At 41.6% G+C, this 18,383-nt stretch overlaps 1 protein-coding gene, 1 long non-coding RNA gene and 3 other non-coding genes across 6 annotated transcripts; 2 read left to right on the forward strand and 3 right to left on the reverse strand.

The window, feature by feature from the left end:
• The first annotated feature begins 1,686 nt into the window (after positions 1-1,686).
• Positions 1,687-10,767, forward strand: LOC133237038 (uncharacterized). The gene is made up of 2 exons (XR_009733099.1): positions 1,687-2,767; positions 10,603-10,767. It is a non-coding gene; the product is annotated as an uncharacterized LOC133237038 (long non-coding RNA).
• Positions 5,008-17,702, reverse strand: HMGN4 (high mobility group nucleosomal binding domain 4). Of its 2 annotated transcripts, XR_009733093.1 has the most exons (3): positions 17,491-17,702; positions 12,753-15,451; positions 5,008-7,124 (listed from the first exon to the last, which is right to left on the reverse strand). XR_009733093.1 is itself a non-coding variant. In XM_061399371.1 (2 exons), the coding sequence occupies exon 2, from the start codon at positions 7,057-7,059 to the stop codon at positions 6,787-6,789; it is 273 nt and encodes a 90-aa protein (XP_061255355.1). In that variant the 5' UTR covers positions 7,060-7,124; positions 12,753-12,842; the 3' UTR covers positions 5,008-6,786. The 2 variants fall into 2 exon arrangements, 1 of the variants encoding a protein (XP_061255355.1); XM_061399371.1 differs by lacking the exon at positions 17,491-17,702 and having other exon boundaries at positions 12,753-12,842.
• TRNAV-CAC (transfer RNA valine (anticodon CAC)) lies at positions 13,134-13,206 on the reverse strand. Its single transcript has one exon. It is a non-coding gene; the product is annotated as a tRNA-Val (tRNA).
• On the reverse strand, positions 14,016-14,088 carry TRNAR-ACG (transfer RNA arginine (anticodon ACG)). The gene has a single exon. It is a non-coding gene; the product is annotated as a tRNA-Arg (tRNA).
• On the forward strand, positions 17,696-17,769 carry TRNAT-AGU (transfer RNA threonine (anticodon AGU)). Its single transcript has one exon. It is a non-coding gene; the product is annotated as a tRNA-Thr (tRNA).
• Positions 17,770-18,383: the final 614 nt, after the last annotated feature.

The following is an 18,383-nucleotide window of genomic DNA, read 5'->3' on the forward strand; positions in this document are numbered from 1 at the left end:
TTTCTCTCCAACCTGTTTCTTTACTCTTATGCTTCATCTAATCTCAACTTGTGGCTGCAGGGTTGTGTAAAGACATGGGCACTCTCTAGGTCTTTTCACCAAAGGTCATGCTTAGAGCTAAATCTTTTGTGCAAAGCAGCCTTTGAGTTTTTCCTTGCAAGGATGAATGGTTTAGAAACTAAGGAATCAAACTTTGGAACTTTTCACTTTTGCTTTTTTTTCTACTCTTCTTTTCAGATAGGTGAGCTTTTTCTCTGTCTCTGGAAGCTGAATACCATCATTCTCTGGTGAAGGCAAGGCCCTTGTCTGTCTTTTAGCCTTGGCACATAATCAAAGCTCTAAAAATATTGCTGGATAAATCAAGAAATTTAATCCTTAAAAGCATATCGTCTTCTCTTTCTTTTCACTTTGCCAACCCTGCATTCCCTACAAGCACCCAATTCAAGCTTTCCTTTCCTTTATACCACATTCGGTTAGAGTGTGCAAACAGCACTTTTTAGCACTCACATCTAAATGAATATATATATATAGCTAAGTATGTTATATATTTAGTTATTGGTTTTCCCAGTTGCTCAGCAGTAAAGAATCCACCTGCAATGTGGAAGACATGGGTTCCATGCCTGGGTTGGGAAGATCTCCTGGAGAAGGGAGTATGTTATTAAATAAAATCAATTTAGTTAATAACACTTTCTTATATATTTGAAAGTTGCTGAGAAAGTAAATCTCAAAAGTGTCATAAGAAAAAAAATTTGTAACTGTTAGGTGATGGATGCTAACTAAGCTTATTGTAGTGATCATTTCACAATGTATACAAATAGTGAATCATTACGTTGTACATCTGTAACAAATACCATACTGTATGTCTGTCATACCTCAAAAAAAATTTTAATGACTAAATTAGTGGCTTGAACATTTATCTTTGTGCTCTTTCAAGATTTCATATGCTTAACTTCATCACCTAAAAGAAATTTGGACAGATGTGACCAAAGTAATAATAAAAGTACTAATATCTACACGTGTGATGGGACTTTCAATGTGCCAGGTACTGTGTTAAGCATTTTTGCTGAGTTTCTTAACTTGGGGACTGGTGAACTTGGATAGGGAAAAAAAAATTACATCTTTAAAACCCCTAACCTCTAACTGAAATTTTGCATATCCTTCACGGATGAATGTAGGCAACGAATTACAGTCAGAACTGTAGAGCAGAAGAACTGTTACATCTCCATATCCCGTACTTGAGATACAAAGTATGTTACAGGTATCTCATACTTAACTGTTTCAAAGTTACAGTAGTCATAAGATGGGTCTTGATGTTTAATATTTAATAGCTGGAATCAAGATTGCTGGGAGAAATATCAATAACCTCAGATATGCAGATGACACCACCCTTATGGCAGAAAGCGAAGAGGAACTGAAGAGCCTCTTGATGAAAGTGAAAGAGGAGAGTGAAAAAGCTGCTTAAAACTCAACATTCAAAAAAAATGAAGATCATGGCATCTGGTCCCATCAATTCATGGCAAATAGACAGGGAAACAGTGGAAACAGTGACAGACTTTTTATTTTATTGGGCTCCAAAATCACTGCTGATGATGACCGCAGCCATGAAATTAAAAGACGCTTGTTCCTTGGAAGAAAAGCTATGACCAACCCAGACAGCGTATTAAAAAGCAAAGACATTACTTTGCCAACAAAGATTCATCTAGTCAAATCTATGGTTTTTCCAGTAGTCTTGTATGGATGTGAGAGTTGGACTATAAAGAAAGCTGAGGGCTGAAGAATTGATGGTTTTGAACTGTAGTTTTGGAGAAGACGCTTGAGAGTCCCTTGGACTGCAAGGAGATCCAATCAGTCAATCCTAGAGGAAATCAGTCTGAATATTCATTGGAAGGACTGATGCTGAAGCTGAAGCTCCAATACTTTGGCCACCTGATGCGAAGAACTGACTGGTTAGAAAAGACCCTGATGCTGGGAATGACTGAAGGCGGGAGGAGAAGGGGATGACAGAGGATGAGATGGTAGGATGGCATCACCGACTCGATGGACATGAGTTTGAGCAAGCTCCGGGAATTGGTGATGGACAGGGAAGCCTGGCGTGCTGCAGTCCATAGGGTCGCAAAGAGTTGGACACGACTGAGCGACTGAACTGAACTGAACCGAAAAAGTACACATTGATATACCGCAAATTATTTTGTTTGGTAGCTTTTTCTGTAGTATAACTGCTTTTCTTTGTTATCCTATTTTAATGCTTTTTAAAATGTAATTTGAGAAGGGCTTCGTTGGTTTCAGCAGGAGGCCTGAGGGCTCCCAGGCACCTTGAAAGCCCTGCACCAGCGGCGACCTCCTAGTGCTGGCAATACCCTTGGCCCAGACTTCACTGAAGGGAACTCGAGGTTGGAGCTCGGGACCGGAAGCCCGAAGGTCTGCGAAGAGTGTAAGGAGCAATCCAGGGGAGAAAACTTCACGGTTTTGGCCTCCCCCATCAGCCCAGGGAATCAGGATGCACTCCAGCGGGGTCTGAGCGAGGCGACCGAGCAGCGGGGACCTCCGTGCGGCCTAGGTTTGCTCAGAGGTGTGTCCCGGCGCTTTGCGGCCTCAAGAAGAGGTGAAGAGGCGAGGACATCAGGGTTCGTGTCCTCGTCTTGGGGCAGTTCAAGTATCATGCCTGTATGACCCTGGGTGGAAGGCGCAGCGGGGCCTGGAGAGGAATGACGTACATTTTCCAAGGAGCACTATGACTGTGTTGAGAGAACAAGAGCAGACCCGGAAAGTAAGTTTCCCTCCCTCTTCTTTCCAACTCTTCCAGGACCAATGCCTCAGTTTTGACGGTCAGAAATTTTATTATTGAAAACGCTGGATCCTCAGTCTGTTTCGTGTCAGACACCCAAATTCTCAAAGTATTAATAAACCAGGATGTTAATTTATGAATTTACAGATAAGAATGTAAATGCTAAGTGGATCAGGAGCGTGGGCAAGAGAGGTTTAAAGGCTACTTTGTAATTTCCAAATTTGCTCTTCTCCACTTCAGAAATATTTGTCTAAAAAATTCTCCTCCTTGTACAGAAATAGTATCCCTTCTAGCTTTATGTTGCTAGAGATACACTAAAATTCTGAATTCCTATAACCACTTTCCCCCTTTCAAATTGTCCTTGCATTACTAATCTTCTTCACTGGAAATTACAGCTGTTTAGCTTGTAGAATATTGTTACTTAACATTTGATTTTTTTTCCTAATGGTATCTGGGGAAATTCCTTAATCAGAAACACCAAATTATTCTTTTGGATGGATTACCTTTGAGGTTGGGTTACCAGTGATCTTAACAATAAGGAGCCTTCTAGATCCTGGAGTTATACACCTGGGTCTTAATCTGGATTTTACTTACTGTAGGACCTCAGGGCAAATTATTTAATTTCTGTTTGCCTCAGTCTCACTAAATGCTAAAATGGGGACAGTAATATGATTCAACTTATACAGTCATGGAAATAAAATTATACATGTAAATCACTGAGCAGAACAGTGTCTGGAAAACAATAAGCACTTAATGAGAAATATCTTATTACTGTTGACTAACTTGTTTTCATTTCACTGCTTAGGTGTCAAAATGCCTCAGAAAGTGTACTCTTTCATGCTCTGGCAACAAGGGTCAGGGCCTTCCTTCTGTGGGATTATCACAACAAACACCCAGTGATGACTTGAGTTTGATTTTAGATTCTTGACAACAGGGAATATTGATCTTTGATACTGTTCTGTGGTTTGGCAAAGAGAAAACACACATATTTGTAATATACCAAATAAAATGGAGTGGGAATAGTTGAACAGAGACAGGATAGTAATACAGCATGATAAAGTAGAATTTCCAGCAATTCAGTTGGGACAGCCATCTAACTGGTTTCCTCCTTCAACTCCTTACACCCTACTGCCCATGCATCAGTCACACACACACACACACAGATAACTTAGATTGTGTAGATTCCCTATTCAGAAATTTAATGGCATTCCATCATTTTCAGAGAAAAATGACAATGTGGAGAGTCTTCCATTTTCTGGCCTCTATCTCTGCAATCATATCAACTGTCACTCTTATCCACCCTCACTCCAATTCAGTCACTTCTGCCTCCTTGTTCTTCCTTGGCACACCAAACACATTTTCATCTCATCTCTGCATTTGATTTTCCCTCTGCTGGAATGCTTTCCCCTCGGAGACACATGTCTTATTCCTTTACTTCATTAGAAGCTCTGCTCAAATGTCATCTGATCAGAGAGGATTTCTCCAACCACCCTATCTAAATAGCACCCACTTACTCTTGATGAAAGTGAAAGAGAGTGAAAAAGTTGGCTTAAAGCTCAACATTCAGAAAACTGAGATCACGGCATCTGGTCCCATCACTTCATGGGAAATAGATGGGGAAACAGTGGAAACAGTGTCAGACTTTATTTTTTTGGGCTCCAAAATCACTGCAGATGGTGATTGCAGCCGTGAAATTAAGATGCTTGCTCCTCGGAAGGAAAGATATAACCAACCTAGAGAGCATATTAAAAAGGAGAGATATTACTTGTCCAACAAAGGTCCGTCTAGTCAAGGCTATGGTTTTTCCACTGGTCATGTATGGATGTGAGAGCTGGACTGTGAAGAAAGCTGAGCACCGAAAAATTGATGCCTTTGAACTGTGGTGCTGGACAAGACTCTTGCGAGTCCCTTGGACTGCAAGAAGATCCAACCAGTCCATCCTAAAGGACATCAGTCCTAGGTGTTCATTGGAAGGACTGATGCTGAGGCTGAAATTCCAATACTTTGGCCACCTCATGCGAAGAGTTGACTCACTGGAAAAGACCCTGATGCTGGGAGGCATTGGGGACAGGAAGAGAAGGGGATGACAGAGGATGAGATGGCTGAATGGCATCACTGACTCAATGCACATGAGTTTGGGTGAACTCCGGGAGTTGGTGATGGACAGGGAGGCGTGGTGTGCTGAGATTCATGGGGTCGCAAAGAGTTGGACACGACTGAACTGAACTGAACACTTGTTTATTTAAAGCACTCCATCACATAAATTTGTGTATTTTCTACACCCTCCCCCACTAGAATATCAACCTGGTGAAACCAGAGACTTTGTTTTGTTCACTGCTGTACTCCCAGCACTTGAACAATGCCTAAAACTAGAAAAAGGAAAGATTTAACGACTGTAAAGAAACAAAACAAAACAAAAAGAATGTATGGTTATCTATGTAGAAAGCCCAAAAGAATATACAGGTATAAGAATGAATTTATAAAGGCTGATGAATCAACTTCAGCTGAAAACAGAAAATATAGTAACTAAAAATATATTGTATAAAGGTAGCATCCAACAGTTTACTGTCTCTAAGAAATATTAACAAAAGAAAACGTTTAATGGAGAAAATAATAACTTTATTGAAAGATATTTTAAAAGCCTAAATAAATGGAAAATTATACCATGTTCATGAATTGTAGGACTCAACATTATACTTAATTTATAAATTCAATACAAATCCAATAAAAATTTCAACTTTTCATCTGTTTGATTTGGAACTTGTCAATCTAATTCTAGAAGTTGTATAGAAAAGTAATTGGCTAAGAATAGCCAAGATACTCCAAGGAAGAAAAGTTTGTTGATGTTGAAGGTGGAGGTGGAATTGTCCTGAGATATCAAGACCTTTTTCTAAAGTGGTAGTACTCAGGATTGTATAGTACTGCCACAAGGTTAGACAAATTGATCAGTGAGTCAGAACAGAAACCATCAACAAACTCCCCCACCCCTCCACACAAAGAAAGTTGATTTATGAAAAGAGTCAGTGTTATAGATCATTGGGGAAAGAATGAACTTTTCAGAAAATTGTGTTGGAACAACCACTTACCATATGGAAAAAAACATAATGAATTACTATCTCATGTTTTTGTAAAAATCAGTTCAGAGAGGACTAAAGACAAATGTGAAAAGCAAACTATAAAACTTTTTAAAGGCAGTAAAGAGTAGCTTTATGACTGTTGATTAGGAAATGATCACTCCCCTACCACAAAGCTAACTTGTATCCAGCTTTAAAAGAGACTTTCCAAAAATAGTTATTTCCAACAGGACATGGGTGACATTCCATAACATCTTACAACTTTCAAACTCCCCTCTCCAAAAAGTCAACAAAGTCTGTTGCTGCAATAAACAGGAAAAAATTTCAAAAAGGGTGATTATTTTACATGAGGCATTGAAGAGATTTTCACAGGTCAACTCCGACATGGAGGAAAGGAACTAAAAACTCCAGGATTATTAATGAGATGATCCACAAACTACAAACAGGAATCCTGGTTCTTCTGAGCAACACCATCTTGATGTCATCACCAGAAAGCCTGAGTATTGTTACCTGATGCAGCTGATTCTAGGGGTGTCAAGGCCGTATCATGATTCCTGGTTTCAGGAAGTCAAGAATGTGCTGATGACATCAAGAAAGGAGAAGACATGAAGTATTTTTTCTCCACACAGTAAGGCTTCTGAGCCATAGTGGCTGACATGCGTGAATGTCAGAGAATCTCTCCCGGGAACCAAAAATAATCTTCAAATACGAGGATAGATACTTCTATTTCCCCCCATTTCAATCTAGCTTCTGAAACATTCTACCAGTGGTTATTTGCCCTTTCCACAAAAGACAACAATGAAGTATCTCGTGTGCTAACAACATAACTTAAAAAAAAAAAATCTACATTTTTATAAAATTTGATTTAAAAATAGTATTTCAAACAGTAGAGTCACTAGAAGTACAGAGCTATCAAAAAGGTACACTTCATTTGGCATCCCCAGTGCCTTCTGCTTTCTGTGACTGGACTGTAGAGGCATCTCGGTTTTTCGCAGGGTTGTTCCCATCCTTGCCGACTTCTGCTTTCCCCTTTCTCCCTTTGGCCAGCTTCTCTCCCTTCTTTGCAGGGGCCTTTTTTGGCCTGGGCTCCGGTTTTGGAAGGGCAGGTTTAGCAGACAACCGTGCTGATCTCCTCTGTGGCTCATCCTTCACCTTCCCTTTGTCACCTTTAGCATCGCCTTTTGCCTTTCTCTTGGGCATGGTGGCAGCAGCGCTCGGCAGCCCAAGGGGTTCTTCTGTCTTTCTCACTGTTCCTAGAAAGATTTCTTTGACAAGACACAAAAAGTTAAGTCATAAAGAAAAAGACTGACAAATTTAACTACATTAAAATTCACATTTAACTATATTAAAATTTGTAATTTATATAGCAAAAAGATGTGTAAAAAAGTCAAGTTACAAGCTGGGGAAAGATCTTCATAACACATATAACTGACAAAGGATTAGAGTCCAGACTATGTAAAGAATTCCTACAGCTCCATGAGAAAAGGATGAAAGGAAAATTTAAAAACAATGGGCAAAAGTATTAATAAGTACTTCTTAGAAAAAGCATGAATGGTGAATAAGCAAATACAAAGGTCAACCTCATTAGTAATATGGGTGTGAATACAAAAATCAAAGGATATAACATTTCATATCCATCAAATTGGTAAATTGTCTGACAATATTAAGGGCTCAGCAGATGTGGAACAATTAAAATGCATACACTTCTAGGGTGTGTGTTCATATGTGTGTAAATTAGTGTGTGGCATTATTTAAAGCAATTTCACCTCTAGGTGTTTACTTGGAGGAATTCTTGGAGGTGTGCATAGGAGACCCCTACAAGAATGTTTATAGCAACTTTGTAATTTAAAAAGAACATAGAAAGCACCCAGTGTCCTTCAACAGAATAAATAAATTTTGGTAATATCTGCACAAGGAAATACTATTCAGCAGTAGAAATGAATAGACTACAGCTACATGCAAAAACACAGATGAATCTCAAGAACACAATGTTGGGCAAAAAACAGAGTTGCAAAATGGATCTACAGTATAGATCCATTTCTAAGTGTAAAACTAAATGACTTTTTCTATGCAGTAAAACTGAAAAGAGCAAGGGATAAATATAAAAATCCAAACAGTAGTCTCCTCAAAGGGAGCTGAGCAAAGGATGGTGTTCATCCAGAAATAAGAGGGGGTGGGGAGTTCTTCCCCTTAAACTAGAAGAGGGTGGGGAATGAAACATGAGTAGTACACCATTATTCTCTATATGTTACAGAGAGTAATTTTGTGTGTCTGCTCAAGAATAAAAGCCAGTTAAAAAAGGCGGGTAGCCCAGAGCACAGATTCAAGGTCATACAAAATAGAAATGATTTATTTTGAGTCTCGATAATTAGGACTTGGGCCCATGGCTGGTATTCAAACACTATGGAAATTTTTTAAAGCTTTAGGCCAAGATTAGCTACTCATCCTTGTGTCCCATCCTTGAAAATGTTACCTGGGGAATTCTGTAACCCTATGCCCTACCTTACTCTATAATATTTTATTTTAAGAAAAAAAATTATCTTTTATGTAAATTGCTCCAGAGTTTTGTTTGGTACTTCTGCTGGATCTCACCATCTAGGTGGAGTGGGCAAACTTAGTCCTTGAGTAAACTCAGATTTTTTTTGAGCAAACTTAGATTTGATTTTTATGTTTCTTGGCTAACAAAGGCCAAGTGACCACCTGTAAATGGTGCTAAAACATCAAATTACTATTTTTTCACTATGACTAGAATTTCTGGAAATTTTGTCATTTTCCTTCCTTCTTGTGGAAGAGAGAGAGAAATGAGTTAAAGTAAAGAGGCTCAGTGGTAAAGATCTGTTTACAATGAAGGAGATGCCAGTTCGATCTCTGGGTCGGGAAGATCCCCTGGAGAAGGAAATGGCAACCCACTCCAGTATCATTGCCTGGGAAATCCCAGGACAGAGGAGCCTGGCAGGATATGGTCCATGAGGTATGGCAAGTCATTCTCCTTCCATCTCACTCCAGTTTGTTTCTTAGCCCATGTCCTGTCCTGGGAATGCTCACAGTCTTTCCTAGGCTCAGTCTTCATGTTAGATCCCTTGAAATCCATCCCAAGCAGAGGAACCAGGATCACCACATGTCAAAGGCCCAAACACAGCAAGTGACAACAAAGATAAATTCAAGAAAAACAGGCCACAAGCTGGATTCTGGATCTGAGTATATGAATATGGATTACATCCTTGAAACTCACACTTAGGAAGTTTATCAGGAGAACAGGTGACTGACCTTACAAATATAGGAGATAAATGCACAAATAATGAAAAAGCTGGCAGGATAAACATTATGTCATTTTCATGAAGGCCAAGGAGGTCGGGGAGGAAAAGGCTCTCACTGCCATGTATTAATATAAAATAAATTACTTGAGGTAGAGTACAGGGAATTTTTTTAGGGCAATGAAACTATTCTGCATGCTACTAACTGTAATGTTGGATAATGACATTATACATCAGAGAAAACCCACAGAAGTACATACAAAGCATGACCCTTAATGTAAACAATAATTATAATAATTAGTTAATAATAATGTATAAATATTGGCTCATCCATTGTAACAAACATACCACACCAATGCAAGTTGTTAATAATGGAGGTAGAGAGAGAAGAAATATATGGGCACTCTCTTTCTGCTAAACCTAAAACTGTTCTAAAGAAATAAAGTCTACCAGTTAAAGTTAAACAAAAACATTTTAAGAATTAAAAAAGAAAGAAAGAATTTGCTAGGTGATAAAATATATAAGTCACAGGACTATAAATATTCCATCATGCATGTGAATGAAAAGAAAAATTATTAATTGGCAGATAAATCTTTTCTAAGATTTTTTTTTTACTTAAAAAAATTTTAACTGAAATATAGTTGATGTACAATATGATTTTAGCTTCAAGTGTGGCAGATAAATTTTTAAAGTAATATAACTTTGGGGAATACAGAGATAGGACTTTCAATGGTATCAACAAGGCAAGAAATTATCAAGACAGATACTGAGGTTTTTTTCCCAAGACATGGCAACAATTTTAAAAGCTTTAGGAATCTAACAATTCCCTTTTGTTAAAATAACATTTCTCATGGCAAAATTTTATTAACAGACAATAGAACAAGTTTGTGAAAGTTCTGAATCATTGGAATTCATTTTGTAAAGAACTGGACTGAAATTCTTGAGAAAATCTCAATTTAACCCTTCATTTAACCAAACTGCTTGTTTTATGATGTGGAAAGGTATCTCTCTCAGTAGCCTTAAGGGGGGAGGGAATGTCCTTTTTTTTAAAATCCTTTTCTTAGCTACGAAGATTTGTGGTTTTTTTTTAATATTAGAAAAAGACCTATGATGTTTAAATATACTGAGAGAAACAGCTTTAAAAAAAAGACTAATAGAGAAATAAAAAGCAAATGATGTTTTTCTTCTGTAATAAAAATATACAAATGGTTAGTAAGATGAGGAGATGCAGGTGTATTAAAATCTTCTGCAAAGTTAACTTCTGGGAATTCCCCAAACTGTGTCAATAACATATAAAATACATCAATCTCTGTCCCCAGAAATGGGCTGAATTTGTCCACCCCCACAACCAAATTCATAGGTTGAAGTCTTAACCCTCAGTACCTCAGATTGTGACTGTATTGGGAGATGGGGCCTTTAAAGAGATGAACAAGTAAAATGAATTTATATGGGTGGGTCTTAATCCAATGACTGTCATATTGGATATTAGGACACAGATAATACAAACAGAGAGGACCACGTGAGGATACAGTAAGAAGATGCCATCTGCAAGTCAAAGAGAGAGGTCTCAGAAGAAGCTGAACCTGCCGCCACCTTGATCTTGGACTTCCAGCTTCCAGGACTGTGAGAAAATAAATATCTGTGGTTCAAGATATTCAGTCTGTGATATTTTGTTATGGCAGTCCTAACAAACAAGTACAGGAGGAAAGAGTGTAAAGGCCTCAGTGACTTATGATATATCTTGTATTAGATTAATTCTGATGTTTTGCCCAGCTCTCAAAATCTTTTTTCCATGCTTTTTTCTCTTTCATCATGAGCCTGTCTCTACTATCCGAGGACCAAATCCCACCTCATCCCATACGCACCCCACATCATCCCCAGCAAAGTCACATTTTAGCAGCAGCCTTTTGCTCCTTTGATTGTTACTGAACTGGGTTCTAGGAAGTTTGTTCTAACTTGGGTTCTGGTTTCAATCCCATCCCAAAGTCAGAAAGCCACCCTCTTCTCTCCGCCTCTTACTTATGGCAAGATAGTGCCTTGGCGTTGGAGGGAAGACCTGGAAAATGGTTACAACACCAAGCTTAGGAAGGAGACAATAAAGAATATAGTATAAATAAATAAAAGAGCCTATTCAAGGTGCGGTACACTACAGGAGCAAGAGGTCACACAGTGTCACTCTCCAAGGCCTATTTGTTCTCCACATTCCAAGGTGGGCAGACTGAGCGTCTACATGAGGTTAAGTGAGAGAGACTGGGGGAGGGAGGGAGGGTGAGTAGGTGAAGGTAAGAAAGGGCAGAGTGTTTAAAAGGGTAGGCCTACGGCTGCATTTTGTCAGAACACACCTGATTTGAACAGAAGGAGACAGCCATAAGCTTCCAGACAAACTGTGACCCATCTGAAGCACGTTGGCTTGGGGCACACTCAGCTTCCCTGCTAAAGGACTCCTGTTCCTCAGCATCAGGGAAAGATGGAGAGGATGAATCCTCATCACCTTCTAGGCCCCTGAAGCCCTTGTTCCTCTCAAGGCACCACATTAACTCACCTGTATTTCTGAGTAGTATAGAGGGGATTTTAAGTGAAAATGTCTTAGATAAGTTTGTATTGAGCACTTGCCAAACTTACTGTCTTGCTAACAAGTGAAACTATTACAAGATGATAAAAGCATGGGTCTTCCAGAGAAGGTATGAAAATGGAGGAGTAGCAGGGCTGGGGAAGGGATGCCTATACACATTGCCTGTTAAAAAAAGGGAAGGGAAAAAAAAAAGTTCACAACACTTCATTAGGTAAGGATTGTCCTTTCTTGTCTTAAGGCCATAACAACACCACATTCATATTAGTCATTTGAGGGAACCTGGAGCAATGTGATCTGAGAGACTAGGTTTGGCTAACTGTTAGAAATAGTAACAATAATAATATTAATTCATCTAACAAGAAGATCCTGAGGATATACCCAAGGCTGTTTGGTATTAGACAGCAAGGCTTCTTTCCCAGAAAAGCGTTTGATTGATTCACTTAACATGGAAGCAGGTCATGTCACAAACAGAGTTAAGAAGCCAGACCCCAGGCCACAAATCCTGGTTTTAAACAAGTGCTGCCAGTGACTTCTCAAGCTTCAAAGCAATACAGAATATCCACAGCTGGCCCATTTCTTAACTTTGGAGTCTTTTTTCTTGTTGACAGGGAAAGGCCAAAGTGGAGGCAGACTCAACCCTTCGGTGTCTCCTTTAGGAGGGGGTTCTCAGTCGTGAGGCCTCGTAAGCTGGGGAAGGGCGGTGAGAAAGAGTCCAGGCCAGGGCAGCCCAGCCCACAGCCCTGCTGGCCCAAGGTTTTTAAATCCCCTCCTCGCCTCCCTTTTTTTCTGCCCTAGCGTCTCCGTGAGGGGATTTCTCATCCCTGAAGGACCTGAGATCTCTCTAACCTTCACCTCCTGGATTCCGCTTTTCCCAAAGATTCACACTCGAAGCCCAGGACAGCCACGGCAGCTGTTCTGGAGAGTGGAAGGCAAGGTGGGGCTGTCGGGGGCCCGAGGTCACCTAATCACGACAAGGGCCAGATTGCAGAAGGGTCGCCAATCTACGGAGGGCAGCGGGATTATCCCGGTTTTCCGGAGACGCAAGCTCAGGCTCCCCGGGTACTCACCCGAGTCTCGCGGCCGTCCGAGGGGCGCGGGACTCCCAGCTGCCGGCCTGCAGCGCCGGTGCCCGGGGCTGAGGCAAGGCCGTCACGGACCGCAGGCTGGCGAAAAGACGCCCGGAGCTGGGCGCTGCCGGGAACAGGAAGGCAAGTCAAGGCAAGGATGCGCTTCCGGGGCTGCGGGCTTCGGGCAGCCTCGCCGAGCCGGGGACCGGCCGGCTCTCCCCCGCGCGAAGCGTGCGTCCGCTTCCGGCGGCTCCCGACCCACCCTGAGCAGCGTGGCCTCGGCACCACGGCCTGGGGCGAGAGAAATAAGAAAAGGAGGTGTCAAGATTTTTAACTACCTTAAATTATAAAGGCGCGCCAGAGTCGCTAAAGGAAAACACTTGTTTCCGCCCGGTTTCGAACCGGGGACCTTTCGCGTGTGAGGCGAACGTGATAACCACTACACTACGGAAACCTCTTAGAAGTGGGTTTCCTCCGCAGATCCTTTCTGCTAAAAACAAACTCCTCCCATTTCCTCCTCCTCTTCCGATTTCTCATCTTTATCTTTGCAATTGTGCATTGTTAATACGCGAGTGGTTCTTCTACTACTCTCCCAAATGAGAGCGGCCAATTAGATGCGCAAAGCCCCTGCAGCATACAGATCTGAAGCCAAATTCTTAATACATTCTTATTCTGGAAATGACCGGATGAGGGAGAAAAAGAGACTTCAATCCCTTCACTCTTATTTTTCTCCCCACCCCCCTCACTATTACTTTCAATCTGAACTTTTGGATTTTAATTTCTTTCTCTTGCCTTACTGCTGCTGCTGCTAAGTCACTTCAGTCATGTCTGACTCTGTGTGACCCCATAGACGGCAGCCCACCAGGCTCCCCCATCCCTGGGATTCTCCAGGCAAGAACACTGGAGTGGGTTGCCATTTCCTTCTAGCCTTACTAGGTTAACCTTAAACCCATCTTTCAGTCAAAATGGACTGGCGGGGCTGGGCGTGTCACCGAGCCCAGGCACAGTTCTCTGTTCGGCTCTGGCTAGCGCCACCGCATGGTCGGACGCGGAATTTGCTCTGCAAAGGAGTTTTGACCCCACTTGTGGTCAAAAGCGGGTCCTTCTCGTTCATGAGACTTACAAGCAGAGGAACTTCAAACTTCACCTTGCAGTGGATTTTCTTTCTTTCTTTTTTTTTTTTTTTTGCAGTGGATTTTCTAACTCCACTCAGTTTCTCAGTGGTCAGCAGAGGTAAAGAAGGAAAAGTGAGGATGCGCGCTACGAGCCAGCCAGGAGTCGAACCTGGAATCTTCTGATCCGTAGTCAGACGCGTTATCCATTGCGCCACTGGCCCTCGCACGTGGGTGGTTGGGAGGCGGACCTGCCTTCACCAGAAACTAGGCGGCGGCACACGTCCACTTTTTGGAGTCTGCTCCTGGGCCTGAAAGCCGCGTTTTCTTGGCTAGTTCAGACTGCAGAGCGTGAACTCTCTGGCGGCCATTTCGTCTGCAGGCGCCCCAGCGTCTTGCTCCTTTCTCAGGATGTCTGTACCGACCCCTGCACCCTCTCTGTCCCCAAATCACCTCTCCATTCATTCATTCATTCAACCAATATTACCATTTAAGGCACTGGAAAGACGACTGAAGAAAACAAGTTGTGATCTTTCACCTCAAGAAGATTGCATGAACGTAGTTAAGACGGTATTAAAACACCCAATAAATGAAATAACCGTGATAAGCACTTGGAGGTAAAAAGAGAAACAGAAAAAATAATTTAAAAGTCCATCAGGCAAAGGGATGAAGATAAATATGGGTATCTAGGAAAAGAGCCCTCTGGAACTGTGGAAAATTCCAGGGCAAAATCCTGGAGGTGGGAGCGTTCTTGGGACGTTTCAGCAATGTCGAGGGGGCCAATGCCGGGCAAGAGAGGGTAGGAGACCTCGGGGAGATAACCTCGGGCCTTGTACGCCCTTGTTTGGACCTTGGCTGTTACACCCTAGGAAACTAGAAGCCTTTGTAATGCCAAAATCTTGGCTCTCTGTGCACCCATGCTGAACAGAAATACGGAGGCAGTCATGCAGGAGAAGGAAAGAGTGGCTTCACTTCTTTGCCAGGCAAAGGGGGAACACAGTAGGCTAGGGCCTCAAGAACTGTGCCTCGCCCCTCCTTCCGTGGTGACTAGGGAGAAGTTACACAGTCAGGCAGAGGTGTATGATAAGGATCAAGGCAGTAACAGTCTAGCATTCTTCTTCTGCCAAGTTTCAAAAGGGTGGGGTTGCTGACAAGATTCGGGTGTGTGCCAGTCTCAGGTGATCTGGCTTCCTAATTCTGATGAGCCTCTCTGGTCCCTTTAATCTTGCTTCAGGTGGTCTCCCGGCTGCCCCTCCTTTGATTAACACTGTTCGAATCTGCTCTTTGGAACTCAGAGAGGGTCATGGAGGCTGGGGTCTTACCTACAAGAAATGGGGGACAAAAAGGCCTCCCTCCATGCCTAGGATCCCTCTGCTCCACATAATATCTGCAAAGACCTCCCTTCGTTTTGAAGGTTTTGTAAGGTGTTTTTTTTTTTTTTTCTCTCTCTTCTTTTTTTGACTTCCTCAGATTTCTCTGGTGTTCTGACATGAGCTGAGGCCTGCTTTCATTTTGTTTTTAGAGATCTTCTGCTGGGTCTTTTCTGAGGGTTCCAGTTTCCAGTCTTTTCTTCAGGGCTTGTCCCAGCTAGAAAAAGAGAAAGAGAGTCCAGAATAAACATAACCAGTAGGAAAATATACATGCATTTCTAGAAATTGGCTTATATGATTGTGGTGACTGACAAGTCTGAAATCTGTATTGCTGGATGGCAGTCTAGAAAAATCTCAGCCAGGAGCTGATGCTAAAGTCTTGAGACAGTTTCTTTTTCCTTAGGAAAACCTCCATTTTGCTCTTAAGTCTTTCAACTTGTTAGATAAGGGCCATGCACATTACTGAGGATAATCTCTTTTACTTATAGTCAACTAATTGTAGATGTTAACCACATTTATTAAATACCTTCACAGCAACATGTACAGTACAGTTCATTTGCTCAGTCATGTCCAACTCTTTGCAATCCCATGGACTGCAGCATGCCAGGCTTCCTTTCCCAACTCTCACATCCATACATGATGTATATTAGTGTTTAATTAAATAACTGCAACATGTACATTAGTGTTTAATTGAAGAACTGGGCTCTGTAGACTAGCCAAGTTGACATGTAAAATCAATCATCCCTGTGGTGGAGTCTCCTCCTCCCTGGGTCACAGTGCACTATTCTTCCAGTTCTCTCCCAGGTATTTGGGAAATAGTAGCACTGCCAGCTATTTCCACTCTCAGCAGTCTATGACACAGAGATCTACACCTTCTCCAATTTCAGTTGTGTGGAACAGAGCCAATGTCAGGGGCCTGTCCATGGTCTTTGCAGATCACATCCAGATTTCTGAAAATGATTGCTCTTAGTCTCACATTTTCTCCCAAGACTTGTCTCTGGCTTGTTAAAAACTCCTTTGACTTCTCAGAATTTCTGTGCAAATTTTGAATACGTGCCAGTCAAAGGAAAAACCCAAACCAAATATTACTGGTTCTGCTGTCTTTCTAAATGTCCACTCCAGCTTGGACAAAGTCATGTTAGGTGTGACTGTGCTGTTTATGATTATCTTGGAAAATTCCATGGACTGAGGAGCCTGGTAGACTGTTACTGCCTGGTAGAGTTCCATGGGGTTGCAAAGAGTCGGACATGGCTGAGCAACTTCACTTTCTTTCTGGGTCCAAGCACATTGATAAAATGATGGTTAATCTTATATTATTAAAGAAATCAGTGCTTACTTATTTCATGGAATCAATCAGACTGTGTGTCAAGTTCATAGACTCAATTGTTTTATGAAAAAGAAATCTAGCAGAGTCAGGGCTTTTTAACCTCTCCCTCACATCATGTTTGCAGGCAGAGATTAATGCCAATGGCTGGTTTAGAGTGAGACAGAGATATCCTTCAATACTGTTACAGTTTAAAAATACCGGCATGTTAATTTCAACATTTGCAGAATGGTCACAGATTTCAAGCACGCAGCCGATTATAATTACAGGTTCATTTGGGAAGTTATTTTCACAGCTTTGAAAACAATTTCTAAAACTCTTGCTAGTTCCATTAAATTCCTTTGTCTAAGGACATACCTATTTCATAGAATAGAATGAATTTCGAACAGTTACAAATACACAAGCACCTATGAAGATATAGTACTTCTTGTGGATGCTCTCAATTTAACAGTTTTATCAAGTAGATCCTTTGGATAAGTTATCGAACAAGAAAGCTTCTCTTCCTCTAGCTGCAGAGGAGAGGAGATTGCTCCTTTATCTCTTTCCAAGACTAGGTTTTAATAATGAAATCTTGAATTTTTTAAAGATATGACTTAGTCAAGCAAGAAGCAGGCAGGTGGGAGCCAATTTTACGGAAAGAAATGAGGTAAGGAAGAGCTCGAATTTTAATTAAAATCCATGAAATAAAGAACACAGGGCGTTCTTTCTGCAGGGACTAGTTCCTGGTTCAGAAAGGGTTCTGGTGCAAATGTGTTACACGACTCGGAGGGGTGTTCTCGTGTAAATGTGGCTAATTTCCTTTCCTCCAGGGGTCTCAGGTCATACTTCACCCAGGGAAGCCTGAGCTGCTGAACTCTTGCCCTTCCTGGCAGTTTCCGGAGACTTCTCTGGCGCAGCCCAGAGCTTCAGGCTCGCTCCCGAGTTTCCCTTACCTCACTCCTGCACGGAGCGTCTCAGTTTTCCTATGGCTGCGCGGTCTTTTAGGTCTTTGGGGGAGAAGCAGGGGTTCATCTTTAGGATTTGGGAGATCGTCTGGAGAGCTCGCCTGAGCGTCAATACAAGGAAATACATGCAGGGGGCGGGGGAAAGCTAAGATTATTCCTTTTCTATGTTGATTTGGAAGCTGGCAAGCGTGTTGGCTCCGTGGCTTAGCTGGTTAAAGCGCCTGTCTAGTAAACAGGAGATCCTGGGTTCGAATCCCAGCGGGGCCTTTTGTGGTTTTCTGCCCGCAAAGGATACGGAGAGTTCAAAAACCCAATCAAGTTAAAGTGTAAATTTTCCCTATGGGGTTTCACGAAAGTGCTTTATGTGTCCCTGAGAGTGGGCACTGTTTTATTGTTTACGAAAAAGAAGAGACCAAGATAAATTTGTTTTTCTTTCAGAAGAATTTCTATCTTTCTTAAGTTTTCATGTAATATTTTTTTCAGCAAGTACCAAAAATTCATGTCCATTGGGTTAGTGATGCTATGTAACCATCTCATCCTCTGCAGCCCCCTCCTTTTGCCTTCAGTCTTTCCCAGCATCAGGGTCTTTTCCAGTAAGTTGGCTCTTGGCATCAGGTGGCCAAAGTATTGAAGCTTCAGCTTCAGCAGCAGTACTTCCAATGAATATTCATGGTTGATTTCCTTTAGGACTGACTGGTTTGATCTCTTCTCCAGCACCACCATTTGAAAGAATCAATTCTTTTGCGCTCAGCCTTCTTCATGGTCCAACTATCAAGTCTGTACTTGATTACTGAAAAAATTATAGTTTTGACCATATGAACCATTGTCAGTGAAGTGATGTCTCTGCTTTTTAATACATTGTCTAGGTTTGTCATAGCCTT

This window comes from Bos javanicus, chromosome 23 (assembly GCF_032452875.1).
Source record: "Bos javanicus breed banteng chromosome 23, ARS-OSU_banteng_1.0, whole genome shotgun sequence".
Classification (NCBI taxonomy): Eukaryota; Metazoa; Chordata; class Mammalia; order Artiodactyla; family Bovidae; genus Bos; species Bos javanicus.